The following is a 12,755-nucleotide window of genomic DNA, read 5'->3' on the forward strand; positions in this document are numbered from 1 at the left end:
ACGCCTGCCCATTTACATCGCATGAAGATAACTGACAATAACAAATGCACTTACTGTGAAGCTGATGGGGCAGACTTGACCCATATTGTTATGAGATGTCCCAAATTTAATATGCAGAGACTAGCTCTTGTGGCTGATATACGAGAAGCTTTGAATACAGAGGAGGAGGAGAACGAGACTTCGGCTTCGGATGCCTTGGAAGAAACCGTTGAATCGGTTGATTCAAACTTGATGTCAATGCCTGATTTGCCTGCACAGATAATGACAGCTGACACCTGTCATCCTCGGAATGCTGTACCCCGCCGCGTTCAAGATATTTTAGCAAACCAAAAACTGTATAAGTGTTTATTTAATTTTATATCAACTACTGTTGAACAAATTTAATGTTGTTGTGTTTTTATCTGTAATTATTTTAGTTTAGTTTATTATTTTCTGTTTTTATTGTATGTTTGTATGCCTATGGACTTGTTTCCGGCGAATAAATGATTTAAAAAAAAAAAAAAAATCCACTTCATTCATACAACATACAATAACAATGATAAAACAAAATTACAAATGGAATTTCCTTATTTAAATAGATATTTGTGCACTAAATACATAATAATATGACGTAAGTATAGTATTCTGATGGAGTGGTTAAGTTGCAGACTCAGATCGACTCGATTTATAAAATAGACCGATAAAATATTACGATAATTTGTTACAAAGTTATAGATATTAAACTATCAATTATTGTTTACAGAAAGAAGAAGAAGACGTTGCGTGTCACCGTATAGCCAAGGAAATATCTTGTGAAAGTTTTAACTCAAGGCGGAAATTTATTGAAAAAATACTCAACATAACCTACAATTACAGTGAAATACTGACAATATATTGTACCGTGATAATATTTCTGAATAATAAGTGCAAACCTATACTCTAAGATCGTGCTTTCAACCATATACTTAATACAATTCCATAATCATATCGAAATCCAAAAGTTCGTAAGTCGTAAGTGATCATAGTTTAGGTATGTACTTATTAGACTCATGCATTGTAAACTCTATAAACGATTACTCGTAATGTATTAATCATATTAAAAGTTGAATGCGGCTGTTTTATTTTTTATTCTTTATGTTTAAAGCAGTTCTAAGAAAAAGCAGTAATAAGAGTTGTAACATTATGCATGGACCAAGTGTCTGCTTATGTAAAAACACAATGTTATCATGTAAGTAAACCCTGCTTTAAACATAAAAAATGTATCTACCTAATCTTAATAAAGCAGATAATGCTAACACCCTGATTACACCACCAAGTAGAGCGGCCCGAGACAGTGTCCTCCGCTGAGCACTCGGTTAAAGAGTACTGACTTGCCACTCTGCTCAGTTGGTGAAATAGCAAGGGTATAACATTGCAACAGGTAAAAGTTAGTATACAGGGCCTCAAGTCTATATCCATATATTAACCCTTTAACTGATGATGGCAATATACGTGCCACCATCTTATAGACCTGAGAATTCTAAAAGTTTATTCGATCTTGCTACTGGAAACGTCACTAATACACATCAGTATTTTTTTTCTTCAATCAAATCAATTAGTAGTGCCAACATTTAAAAAAAAAATGTCACTTGAAAAAAAATTGCCTCATTTCAAAAGTACAAAGTTTATTTAAAAATATCTCATCAATCCTGCAGATAAAAATGTGAGTAACCTTCTTTTTTTATATAAACATGTAGTATAGAAGACGATATGATCACTATTTATAAAAAAAAATCGTCATTTTTTATTCGAATTTCCATTTTTTTGTGGTGGCCATATATATGCCACTATCAACTTGTAGGTACCTACATGGTGGCAATATAATGTACACCGCCAGTCCAAACCCCGGCAAAGCTCCGCTCCCTCCCTGCTTCCTCCAGACAACGATCCACAATGAAGCGGAACAAAGTCCCACCAGATGATGCCACCGCCCATGAGCCGGAAGACATGCCCGGCACTCCAGATGGCACGACTTCCGAAGATGACCCGGAAGAACCGGACCCAGAACAAGCTTCCACCCAAAACGATTCGGTGAGGGCACCCACAGGCGACGACGCTCCACCCAGCTCGACGGCACCACCGTCCCCACCCCCACCAGCCTGCCAATCTCCCCCACCCACCAGACCCCCAAGCACCTCAAGACCAACACCAGAGAATCCACACCGAAGTCCCCCAGCCACAAGACCCCAAAGTGCCTCAACATCTGCACCAACATCAAAGCCGCCCAGCTGCAAGAGCACCAAGCAACGCAGAACCAACCGCATCCTCCAACACACCAGACAGGCCAGACGAAAATGAACCCCCGGACCCCCCGTCCCCAGACCCAGACTCGGACGAAGATGAGACCGACTGGAAAAAACAAGAATGGACCCAGAAACCAGATCAGCCACCCTGACACTCCGAAAGTTCAATCCCCAAAACAGCCTCCAAACAGAACGAAACCTCCGACCCACCCCTCTCCACTCTTCAGCGATGACGCACCAAACACCACTGTGGACCAAACCAATTTATACCAAGCCATGATTTCTTCTTTAGTGGTTGGTGTATAATTTCTCGATCCTACTTGTACAGCGTATAAATTAGTTTGGTCCACAACAATGTCCAGCACGTCATCACCAAAGAACAAAGAAAAGCAGGTCAGAGGCCCCGCTCCGCCCGGAAGCCGCTCCGAAGACCGAACCCTCGGAGCACCAAAGCAGCCGAGATCCGGCCCCCGGGTCCACTCCTGCTCCCCCCAACCAGTCCCATCCTCACCCGAATACGAAGACGAGAAATCCGAAAGCTCACCCCCATCCAACCCATCCGGCATGCTAGAGGATGCAACCGGCTCCGCGCCACCCGGCACTCCCGCAGCCGAGCGGCCCCGACGCCGGGCAGACACCAGTGCAGACACCGAAGCACCCCTAGGTCCTGCAGCCGAAAGACCTCGACACAGAGCCTCCGGTGCCGATCTCGAAGCGCCCGGAAGTCCAGCAAGTGAAGGAGACCGACAAGCCGATGAGGACGGAGACGACAGCGCCGCCGAACCAAGCAGAACGCCACCACCTGCAAGCACCCTCACCAAACCACCCCGGGCAGAAACCCGTTCCGAATACGACTCCCCCAAACCATCCCCAGAAACCGCACCATCCGGAACACCAAACGCGTCCCCCAACTCATGGGCAACAGCATCATCCGACAAGACCCCACTCCGCCTCACTCCACTCATTGCAGATCACTATCCAAAAGAAACAAAGAAAAAACAAAACTCCACCAAAGTTCAAACCGGCAGTGTACATTATATTGCCACCATGTTTTTTTCATATAAAATATATATATTTTTTAATTTTTTTTTCGAATTTTAATAAAGCTATACATATATAACCCATACCCAAAGTTTCATTTTTCTGCTACACTTGGATCCTTCTGCTGGTTAAAGGGTTAAAAGTACAACTTACAATGTTACTTATACAATTCCTTCCATGTTGCAATGTTATCATTGCCGGACTCTTTAAGAAGGAATACTTCCTATCAAGCCTTTATAAATCAATAGTATCATGAATGACCTCTTAGTCAAGTGCAACATCAACAGGTAAATAATGAAATGAAACATGGTTTTTGCTGTATTTTGTGTTTATTAAGTATCATATATTAAATCACATCACAATCATTATTAGTGTTCTGAAATATCAAGCATAAGCTTCTCTTCTATTAGCTAAAAAACTGCTTTCTGATTATCTGAAATAAGATAGAAATATAGATTAATAGTAATTCTACAGGTTAGGATATAATAATAATATATTGTACAGTCAGCCAAAGAGATATGTATGCCACCCCAACGCAAGCCCTTAGATATTATGACAATTGATAGGTAATATTTATGTAACATGAAAAATAAGGATAACTAATATTAAGGTAAGTAATACTTAAGTTAGTAAGTATTGATAAAATATTATTATTCCACCCATGAGGATCAAATTTTTGTTGCTGTGGTGGCATAAATATCTATTGCTGACTGTACTATCAAGGTATTGATACAACTTTATTTAGTAGATTTTCTATTCTATTCTGAGAGGTGGCAAAGCTCCTGTACGTGGCTCTCTTGAGTGAAACCTTTGTACATATCCCCTTAATTTTAGCTCAGCCAGCCTAGCTCTCGAGTAAAATGGAGCAGCAAGCCTGGGTGTTCCAATAGCTGAGATAGGCGTTCTGTTGGTCCAAGAATAGATAGTCTTGTTTCTGTAGTAGGTGGAGATTGAGCCAGCATAGGTATATTTTTTTAACTACAAAAGATACCCACCGCAGCACTACAGTTTAATCCTAAGGTACTTAGAAAACAGATGAATCAAATAATATTTTATAGATATACGGTCTTATTCATAAAAAGTTACGGGAGACCTATAGGCCTGCTGTAAGCAAATGTCAAAAAAACTTTATTCATAAACGATCAATAGCGCTAAAGAACTCTCCAAGTGATTCGTAAAACCTTGATATGCTAAAGTTGGCTGGACCCTACTATACACCTTCCGTAAGCCTCCTATTGTACAAAAACATGGCGGCCGGTCAACAGCTGTTCTGCTTTATTGACGATTTGACATTTGTTGTGAGTTAATATTTGCTGAAAATAAGTTGCCATGGTAACGTAAAAATTTAATTATTTTTTTTGTGGGTTTTGGCTTGACCACTGCGCCTTTAAGCCAACGTAAACTTTTTTAAGTGCCGAGCCGTGGCTAACATAGATAATAGAGATTGATAAATGAATGAAAGTTTTCGCTATTTTTGTTTATGGTTTCGTCGGACCGGCAACTTAATAGGGTAAATATCAAAATGTTTGGTCTGTGAAATCTATTAGCATCACTATAGTTACTGAAGGTTTACGGAACTATTATGAATAGAGATTTTTACGAAACCTCAAATAGGCTTAATGTGTTCCGTAACTATTGAGCTCAGTAAACCTACTTTAAGGTTTTTTTATGAATAAGACCGATAGAATCTAGATAAGCAAGCCAAGTAAATTATTTTTCATACTGTCAGTGCATCATAAAATTAAAGTGTTTGTGCTAGGGTAGTATTTCATATCTTTTTTGCTACAAATAAATTGAAATCAGCTTAAGTGACTTACTCAGTAGCAGAATGATATGCCAATTTAGTTTCTTATGTAGGTATTAACTTCATAAGATCTTAATACAACTTGTTGTTAAGTAGGTACTTCACATAGGCACTTGAATATTTAGTCTTGGTTATAAATTCCAGTCTGGAGCCAGTTGCAACGCAGTAAAAACCTACAAATACCAAAATTCTGGTTAGTAGATATCATGGGGTTTAGGTTACAGACATTATGATAGTATAGGAAGGTTTATCTTATTAGTATTATTAGTAGGTATATATTGTTAGCCACTGGACTTAGCTGGAGCGAGACCAGACATAGGTGGTTTAAACATAGATAGGTGGCAGATTTTATGACACCTCTGGGGTGCCATAGGACTACAACAATGGTAAAAGAAGGTTTGTCTTTGTTTTGAAGGATATTTCCTTTAAGGCTTCTTCTTCATGCCTTAAGAACATGAGAGTTAAGGCGGTCATCCACTGGCGAGGCGACGGTATAGATTGTTGGCTTGTCGAATCTCTTTGGTGATCCATTAGCGAACCAAACAGTCTACTCTCATCATTGGCAAAGTCGTGGCGTGCTTTTTGTAACATCGTTGGAGGTTTTTTAGACCGCGGACTTAGAGGTTATTGGAGGTTTTGCTCGCGAATGGATCACCGCCTTTAGTTGAAGAAACTTTTACATGTACCTCTATTATGTTCGTGGATACTCACCTTATTTGTTACGCTCAAATCAGCTAGTTTCATGAAGCTAAAGTCTTCAATCAAATTGTCCGTCAACTCCTTTAAATATGCTTTAAATATCCAGGGAGACTGGTTTGCAATCCTCACGTATCCTCAGTTACTACTTTCACATCACTTTGTAGGTGTAATTACAGGCTCTTTTTCTTACAAAAATAGGAAAAATTAGCCATTGTAATGGCTTTGCGTTGCAAGAATAGGAACTTTTTTCAAAGAGGCGTTGAGTCGCAACTTTGACATATAATCTACTCTGTGTGATGAGCTCATGATGAGCTCGTGGCATGGGCGTACCCAGGTAGGGGCAGGGGGGGGCAGCTGCCCCCCCCTAGCCCTTTCGAACCTGAGATTTTTTTCTATGATATGTTTAAAAAATTGCATAATATCGCCTTGCAGCAGCCAACCTCTGCTCGCAACCGATTTAGTGTCTTCCAAATGTGCCAGGGAAGACTGTTACCGGGAGCAATTTTTTCCTCAAGAGGCAGGAAAGGATCCTGGGGCTGCTTTTCCTCCCAGAGCCTTATTCTTTGTGGGTTTTCATCCGTTAAGGACACCTAACTATTTAGAAACGCTTTGCGGCTCTTAAGGCGGGAAGGTGCGGCAGTATGTATGTGAGTAAAGTGGATGTCTGGAGTCGCATTCTTGTTTGGGTTTATCAACTGAACATGCAACTTTTCGCCGTATGCTAGGGGGTGCTATCCCAACCAGAGAGTAGACTTTGTAGAGCGATGTCGGTTTGAGGCATACCGTTACCTTACGAACTGTGTCGTTAAGAGCAACATCTACTTCTCCAGCATATGCGGACCTTGCCCATATGGGGCAGGCAAATTCGGCAGCTAAGAAGCAGAGTGCTAAGCTACTTATTCGTAGAACTTGCGGAGAGGCGTCCCAGCTGGTAGACGTAAGCCATTGCAGAAGGTTGTTTCGGAGTTGACTTTCTTCTTGGTGTTTTGGCAGTGGGTATTGTACGTGAGGGATCTATCCAGGGTCACTCCGAGGTATTTTGGTGACGAGCAGTGATGGATTTTTACCTCTTCCCACGTTATGTCCAGCTTTCGATTTGACTGGTGGTTGCCGAGGTCGAAAGCACACGACTGAGTTTTTGATGGGTTTGGCATCAAAGCATTTTAACTGTAGTAGTCACCCAGCTTCCGCAAAGCTGCAGTCAACGTGCCTTTCATTTCTTTGAACGTAGCTGCCTGCGATGCCAGTGCAAGGTCGTCAGCGAAGAGGAATCGAGCTGTTCCTGCATCACGGGGCTGGTCGTTGGTATATATGTTAAAAAGAGTTGGCGCTAACACACTTCCCTGAGGTAATCCATTTCTCTGAGAGCGCCATGTACTTTTTTCTGAGTTAATGCAGATTTGGAATTGGCGGTTGTGGGGCATAACACTTAAAAGTTTGACGTTGTTGGGCATTAGGGACATCAGATTCCAGAGGGAGGACCCCTGTTCCTCATGGCTTGCCTTTATTTTGGTGTCCAGAACACTGAAGAGGAACAGGATCTCCCACCTTTTGCTTGACTAGCTTGACTGGTGTTTCACTAGAGCAAAAATGCTCATAGAAGGATGTGTTACCCAGTAAGGTAATAAGCAACATTCGTATCACTCAGGTTTGAAAGAGCTAAAAGATAAAATAAACGTACGTTTCCTGCCAAGTGGGAAATAAAACCTACTCTGCGCAAAATTAAACAGGTATGAGCTGCCCCTCCCTAGCTGAAATCCTGGGTACGCCCTTGGCTCGTGGTGCGAATTTCTAGCTTAGTAACGCTATAATTTTCACTGAACGGTTTGCGTGACGTCATAACACAATGAGCCGCAAAAATGTGCGGTGGGAGTACGAAATCAGCGATCTTGTTGAAATCGATTCAGCCACTCATCGCTGGGAGTAAGGCTGCTGTTCTAATTTGCGTAGTTGCAACTTATTACTTCCATGCGCATTTGCCAGAACTGCCATGTGATAGGTATATTTATGTGGTGAGTAGGTCAGTATATTCGCCGTTGGCATGTATTTGGCAAATATAGCAAACATCCAATAACAGCAAAAATACAAATAGCCAAGTGTGATGCCCGCATAAAAAGTTTGTTCCACAGAGAAACACTTACATGTCTATGTTCGCGCTCGGGTCTATTTTAACCATAGAGTATATTTTTTTTTACAACTGCCTCAGCTGTTGGCCTCTTCTCTACTACTTATGTATTATTTTGTTATACGAAAAGTTTGTATCCTCAAGTATCCTGAGATAAAATACACTTAATTTCCAACTCAAAACTCATTCATTCATTAATTTTGAATAAAAAGTCGATATTGTTATAAATAATATCACTTTGTATCCGTACTTTAACTGCTTAATCGATTCAAACAAAATAAACAAACTACATAATCAGTCACACAGGATCCTATCAGAATGGAAGTTGATGTTAAAGCAGAGGCTGAAGCTGAAAAAGATTCTGGTGAGTCACAACATAAAGTATCCAATACCAGGGGATGCAAGTTATTAGTAATTCTAGTCCTTAGCCTCTTTAGACTAAGCTGGACTAGGGTTAGTCACAGTACTATTGAACGTGGGTAAGCTATTGGTAAGCTACATTACTCACATTAACTGTCAGTCAGTCACTGATATTATACTTAAGCCTTTCGGAGCTTTCGGACTATCCATTCCCATAGCACCAAAACATTCCCTGATCATCTTGATGTAGCACATAATTATGTGTCAGAACTGTGCAAACCTGACAACTTGAAGTGGATCAGTGTGGTGTAAATGATCCAAGCTACTGATCCATAACTAGGCAGTTTAAACCTTAAGGGGATATGCAAAAAAGTTCCATTCAAGAGGGCTAGGCGGTACTCACACCCTGCAGATAATACAATAGAAGCTTTAATAAATATTTAATAAGTACTAGCTGTTCCTGTGAGCTTTGCTTTGCCCGAAAAAGATTTTCCGTGGGGATCCCAGGATAAAAAGTAGCTTATGTGTTAATCCAGGGTGTCAGTTAACTCCATAACCCATAAATTTAATTAATATCAGTTGAGCTGTTTTCATGTGAAGAAGTAACTAACATACACACTTACAAACTTTCGCCTTTATAAAATTAGTGGGATTTTCAGGTATGCAGTTGCAGTGTAATGGTCAGAAGCAGGGTATGCCATTTATAACATGTAAAATTGAACCAGAAGATGACCCAGTCACTGAGGAGCAATTCACCACAAACACTGTAAGTACCTACATTCTTTAACTACCAACTGAAACAGTGATATGATGGTGAAATGCAGAATAGATGTACCATAATGACACCAGAAAACTATTTCTCAGTTTTTGTTTAACATTACCGAAAGAGGCGTCCCCATAAAAACATCAGCAGCACATGCTCAATTGCTCAGTTTCAGTTTTGTTATGGTTTGTCTATTCTGCATTTCAGCCATAATATAAGTACACAGATAAACATACATAAATACATAGGTATATTAAATAACAAACAAAATTAAATATTTGTAATAGTAAAATACCTATCCTTCCACCCTAAGGTTGTCTTGAAACATCCTTTAAGCGATAAGACCGCATTTTTTGTACAGTATATGTGTTAGTATAAGTTAAGTTAAGTAAGTTTATTTTATGTGTGTATAGGTACAAATAAAGAATATTCTGTCTATCTATCTATTTAAAGATAATCATTTCAGGTGATAACTGAGGATGATAAAGACGCCATCCCTTCCCTTGGTTGTGATGATAAAGCTGTGTTACCCGGGCCTAGTCAGAACATCATGGATGTATGTTTTGTTAAGGAAGAAACAGTGATAAATCCTGGTAAGGAATTTAATAAAATATGAATTCTAATTAATAAGGAAAAAAGAAAATTACAATACAATACAAAACACTTTATTTGCACAAAGAACAAAAATTACAAAAAACAAAACTTAAAAATAAAACAGTACAAAAAGGCGGCCTTTTTGCTTATAGCAATCTCTACCAGACAACCTTTGGATGGAAGAGAGTAAGTCTATATGATTGTGAGGTTAAATATTAATTCATGATTGACACATTTTGTTAAGTATTCATATTACATCTAGCTGGTGAGCCTCACCGTGTCGTGTGTAATATTACAGAAGCACTGGAAGATACTTTTGACCCCCTCATAAATCAAAAACTAATAATTATCAAAGTTGGCTCATATATTAAGATTTGCGAGATACATAATTATAATAACAATAAGCGGCAGGGCAGCTTGTGGCTAGCTGTTGGGCATTAGCGACCCCACCCACCCGATGCCAGGGAGAACCTCTGTTCCTCAAATAAGACTGAACAAAGACGTCCGAGAGTGATCTGGCACAATCTGTCCCAAAAGACCGTCCGGCTGACAGCGCCGCGTCCGCTAGTGTGTCGGCGTCTTTACGGAAGGTGTATAGTAGGGTCCAGCCAACTTTAACATAAATATCAAGGTTTTACGAATCAGTTGGAGAGTTCTTTAGCGCTATTGATCGTTTATGAATAAAGTTTTTTTTATATTTTGCTTATAGCAGGCCTATAGGGCTCCCATAACTTTTTATGAATAACACCGCAACACTCTAACCCAGTCCTAGATGATCTAGCTAGAGAGTTAAAATTTGGTATGCATTTAGGTGATTAGATAAATATACAAAGGAAGAAATAAAAAACTATCATTTTTTTAATTAGTAATTAGATTCTATTATGAATGCTTAACAACACCCGAGTCCGCGTTGTTCTATGGCTTAACATAAATACCTAATTTGTGTCTGTACCTACTTACCTAAGAATAGATGTACCTGTAAGAATTAGATGATTCTAATTCTATAGATGATTCTAATTCTTACAGGGGCTTACTTACTGATGTAATCAAAATTTATGCTCTTTACAGGAAATCCTTCGGGCCATTCTGACGTATGTGTTCCAGTGGTACAAGACATTAACGACGTGCATAATCCCAATACAATCACTCCAGACACGGACGGACTCCTTATAGAGAGAATAAAAACGACAAAAAGCGGTCGTCCTACAAAACGTAAACTAGGTCGACCAAAAACTTCTGACAAATCCCGTGCAGAGCAACAACGTGAAGCTAGGAAGCGATACAAACAAGCACATCCAGAAGTAGTGCGACAGGCTCAGAAACGTTATGCAGCCAAGCACCCTGAAGTGAACCGGGCAGCAGTCAAACGTTATACAGAAAAGCATCCTGAAGTGAACCGGGCAGCTGCTAAACGTTATGCAGAGAAACATCGCGAAGTGAATAGGGCAGCTGTAAAACGGTATGCAGCGAAGCACCCTGAAGTGCACCGGGCAGCTGCAAAACGTTATGCAGCCAAACATCCGGAAGTGAATAGGGCAGCTTCAAAACGGTATGCGGATAAAGTCAAAGACAAAGTCAAAAATGAAATGCTTTTATTCAACGGATATGGAGTGCAAGATCTGCAAGAAACGTTTTGGGTGGATGTACCTGACGAGCTTGAGATCACATACGAGCAAAACGATCCTTTGCAATGTAACAAATGAAAGCCGACATCAGCTGAGGCAGCACCAGCTGTCCCATGAGAGTTATGTTGCAAATGCAAAGTCATGAAAAGCCATTTGAGTGTAAACTTTGCTATAAAAGATTTAAAACAAGACATACCTTGGAGAAATATGATCGCATCCAAACCGGTGCGTTCGCGTGTAACTTGTGAAATAAACCATACTTATACACACGGCTGAAAAGCGATACATGAGTGATGTCTGCAGTAGCACATTTGCGAAATATAATTAGGTAGAGAATCACATCGTAATCAATCATAGGTTTATTAAATAAATAACGATAATTTAATAACAAACATTACAGTCGTTTATTTTTAATTTTAGCATCTAATTATAGTTCAGCCATGAGACTTTTCGCGTGTACATGCACTGGAAAATCTATCATTACAAATATCACTCTTAAAAGGTTTTTGCCCAGTATTTTGTTCTCAAGTGTTTCTATAAATAATATACTACAAATATTTCGTTATTATAATATTCGTATTTTCGTTTATTATTTAATAACCAAGAGCATTTGGTCAAAAAACCCACTTTAAAATCCATATGAGAAGGCACACCAACGAAAAGCTATATAGGTACTTGTAATGTTTTTTCTTGTACTTTTACTTTAAATTAAACTATGTAATTTGTGTATACAAATAATTAATTTAAAAAATCTTTGTGTATATAAAGTGTTATTTTATTTTATTATTTATACCAAACATTGTGTAACATAGTTATTTTGTTGAAGTTCACGTGCCATTAAACCTGAAGGGTTTGTCTTGACACTAAATACAATCGTGGTCGACAAATCAGTAACATGAATATAACAATAGGTATTAATTATACATAGGTATTAACATTACTTATTTAGATACTCATACAATTTCATTTTTAAGGTAACATACATAGGTTAACATTATTTGTGGACAGAGCGGATTACTAAAAGATGCTAAAAGTACATACTAGGTGTCATACAGAACGCGTCATCTACGCGTTTCGTACAAAGGCTCGCTTGTCCATACAAGTAGGTATTGTCACGAAATAATAATTAGTTTGACAACATATCACCACAGCACAGGCATCGCTCGCCGCGCCGGGCGGCCGCGAAACCGGTTCGCTTCGCTCCCTACTCCCCGCAAAAAATATGCGACGCACTATTACAGTTGTTTACGGGTTTTTAACTACGAATATCATAACTGCATCGCAAGATTCACACATTTATATAACAAGGATCGACACATGCGAAAACACACGAACGAAATGCCGTTCAAGTGTGAAATCTGCAATAAAGTATATAGAGATTCGACATACCTGAAAAACCACATGTGAGAGTGTGCCGTTCAAGTGTGAAATCTGCAGTAAAGTATATAGAGATTCGACATACCTGAAAAACCACATGTGAGAC

General features: G+C 39.4%; 2 protein-coding genes and 2 long non-coding RNA genes across 5 annotated transcripts; 3 read left to right on the forward strand and 1 right to left on the reverse strand.

Moving 5' to 3' along the window:
* Positions 1-213: 213 nt before the first annotated feature.
* LOC125489191 lies at positions 214-1,087 on the forward strand. The gene is made up of 2 exons (XR_007266803.1): positions 214-610; positions 743-1,087. It is a non-coding gene; the product is annotated as an uncharacterized LOC125489191 (long non-coding RNA).
* An 824-nt stretch (positions 1,088-1,911) lies between these two features.
* On the forward strand, positions 1,912-2,567 carry LOC125489205 (proteoglycan 4-like). The gene is made up of 2 exons (XM_048624275.1): positions 1,912-2,049; positions 2,142-2,567. Exons 1-2 carry the CDS (start codon positions 1,912-1,914, stop codon positions 2,565-2,567), a joined length of 564 nt encoding a protein of 187 aa, XP_048480232.1.
* A 957-nt stretch (positions 2,568-3,524) lies between these two features.
* On the reverse strand, positions 3,525-6,118 carry LOC125489192. The gene is made up of 3 exons (XR_007266804.1): positions 5,818-6,118; positions 5,120-5,279; positions 3,525-3,735 (listed from the first exon to the last, which is right to left on the reverse strand). It is a non-coding gene; the product is annotated as an uncharacterized LOC125489192 (long non-coding RNA).
* Positions 6,119-8,018: 1,900 nt separating this feature from the next.
* Positions 8,019-11,980, forward strand: LOC105392711. Of its 2 annotated transcripts, none has more exons than XM_048624177.1 (4): positions 8,019-8,294; positions 8,950-9,056; positions 9,520-9,646; positions 10,716-11,980. In XM_048624177.1, the coding sequence occupies exons 1-4, from the start codon at positions 8,249-8,251 to the stop codon at positions 11,348-11,350; spliced, it is 915 nt and encodes a 304-aa protein (XP_048480134.1). In that variant the 5' UTR covers positions 8,019-8,248; the 3' UTR covers positions 11,351-11,980. The 2 variants fall into 2 exon arrangements, with proteins under 2 accessions (XP_048480134.1, XP_048480135.1); XM_048624178.1 differs by having other exon boundaries at positions 8,950-9,032.
* Positions 11,981-12,755: the final 775 nt, after the last annotated feature.

This window comes from Plutella xylostella, chromosome 11 (assembly GCF_932276165.1).
Source record: "Plutella xylostella chromosome 11, ilPluXylo3.1, whole genome shotgun sequence".
Taxonomy (NCBI): Eukaryota; Metazoa; Arthropoda; class Insecta; order Lepidoptera; family Plutellidae; genus Plutella; species Plutella xylostella.

What these genes read in the sequence shown, in the direction of transcription:
- LOC125489205 (XM_048624275.1), top strand. Translation starts at nt 1,912, where the DNA reads ATGAAGCGGAACAAAGTCCCACCAGATGATGCCACCGCCCATGAGCCG. An exon ending in CTTCCACCCAAAACGATTCG is followed by an intron (nt 2,050 to 2,141) that starts GTGAGGGCACCC and finishes CCCACCCACCAG; the next exon opens with ACCCCCAAGCACCTCAAGAC.
- LOC105392711 (XM_048624177.1), top strand. Translation starts at nt 8,249, where the DNA reads ATGGAAGTTGATGTTAAAGCAGAGGCTGAAGCTGAAAAAGATTCTG. An exon ending in TGAAGCTGAAAAAGATTCTG is followed by an intron (nt 8,295 to 8,949) that starts GTGAGTCACAAC and finishes TGGGATTTTCAG; the next exon opens with GTATGCAGTTGCAGTGTAAT. An exon ending in AGCAATTCACCACAAACACT is followed by an intron (nt 9,057 to 9,519) that starts GTAAGTACCTAC and finishes TAATCATTTCAG; the next exon opens with GTGATAACTGAGGATGATAA.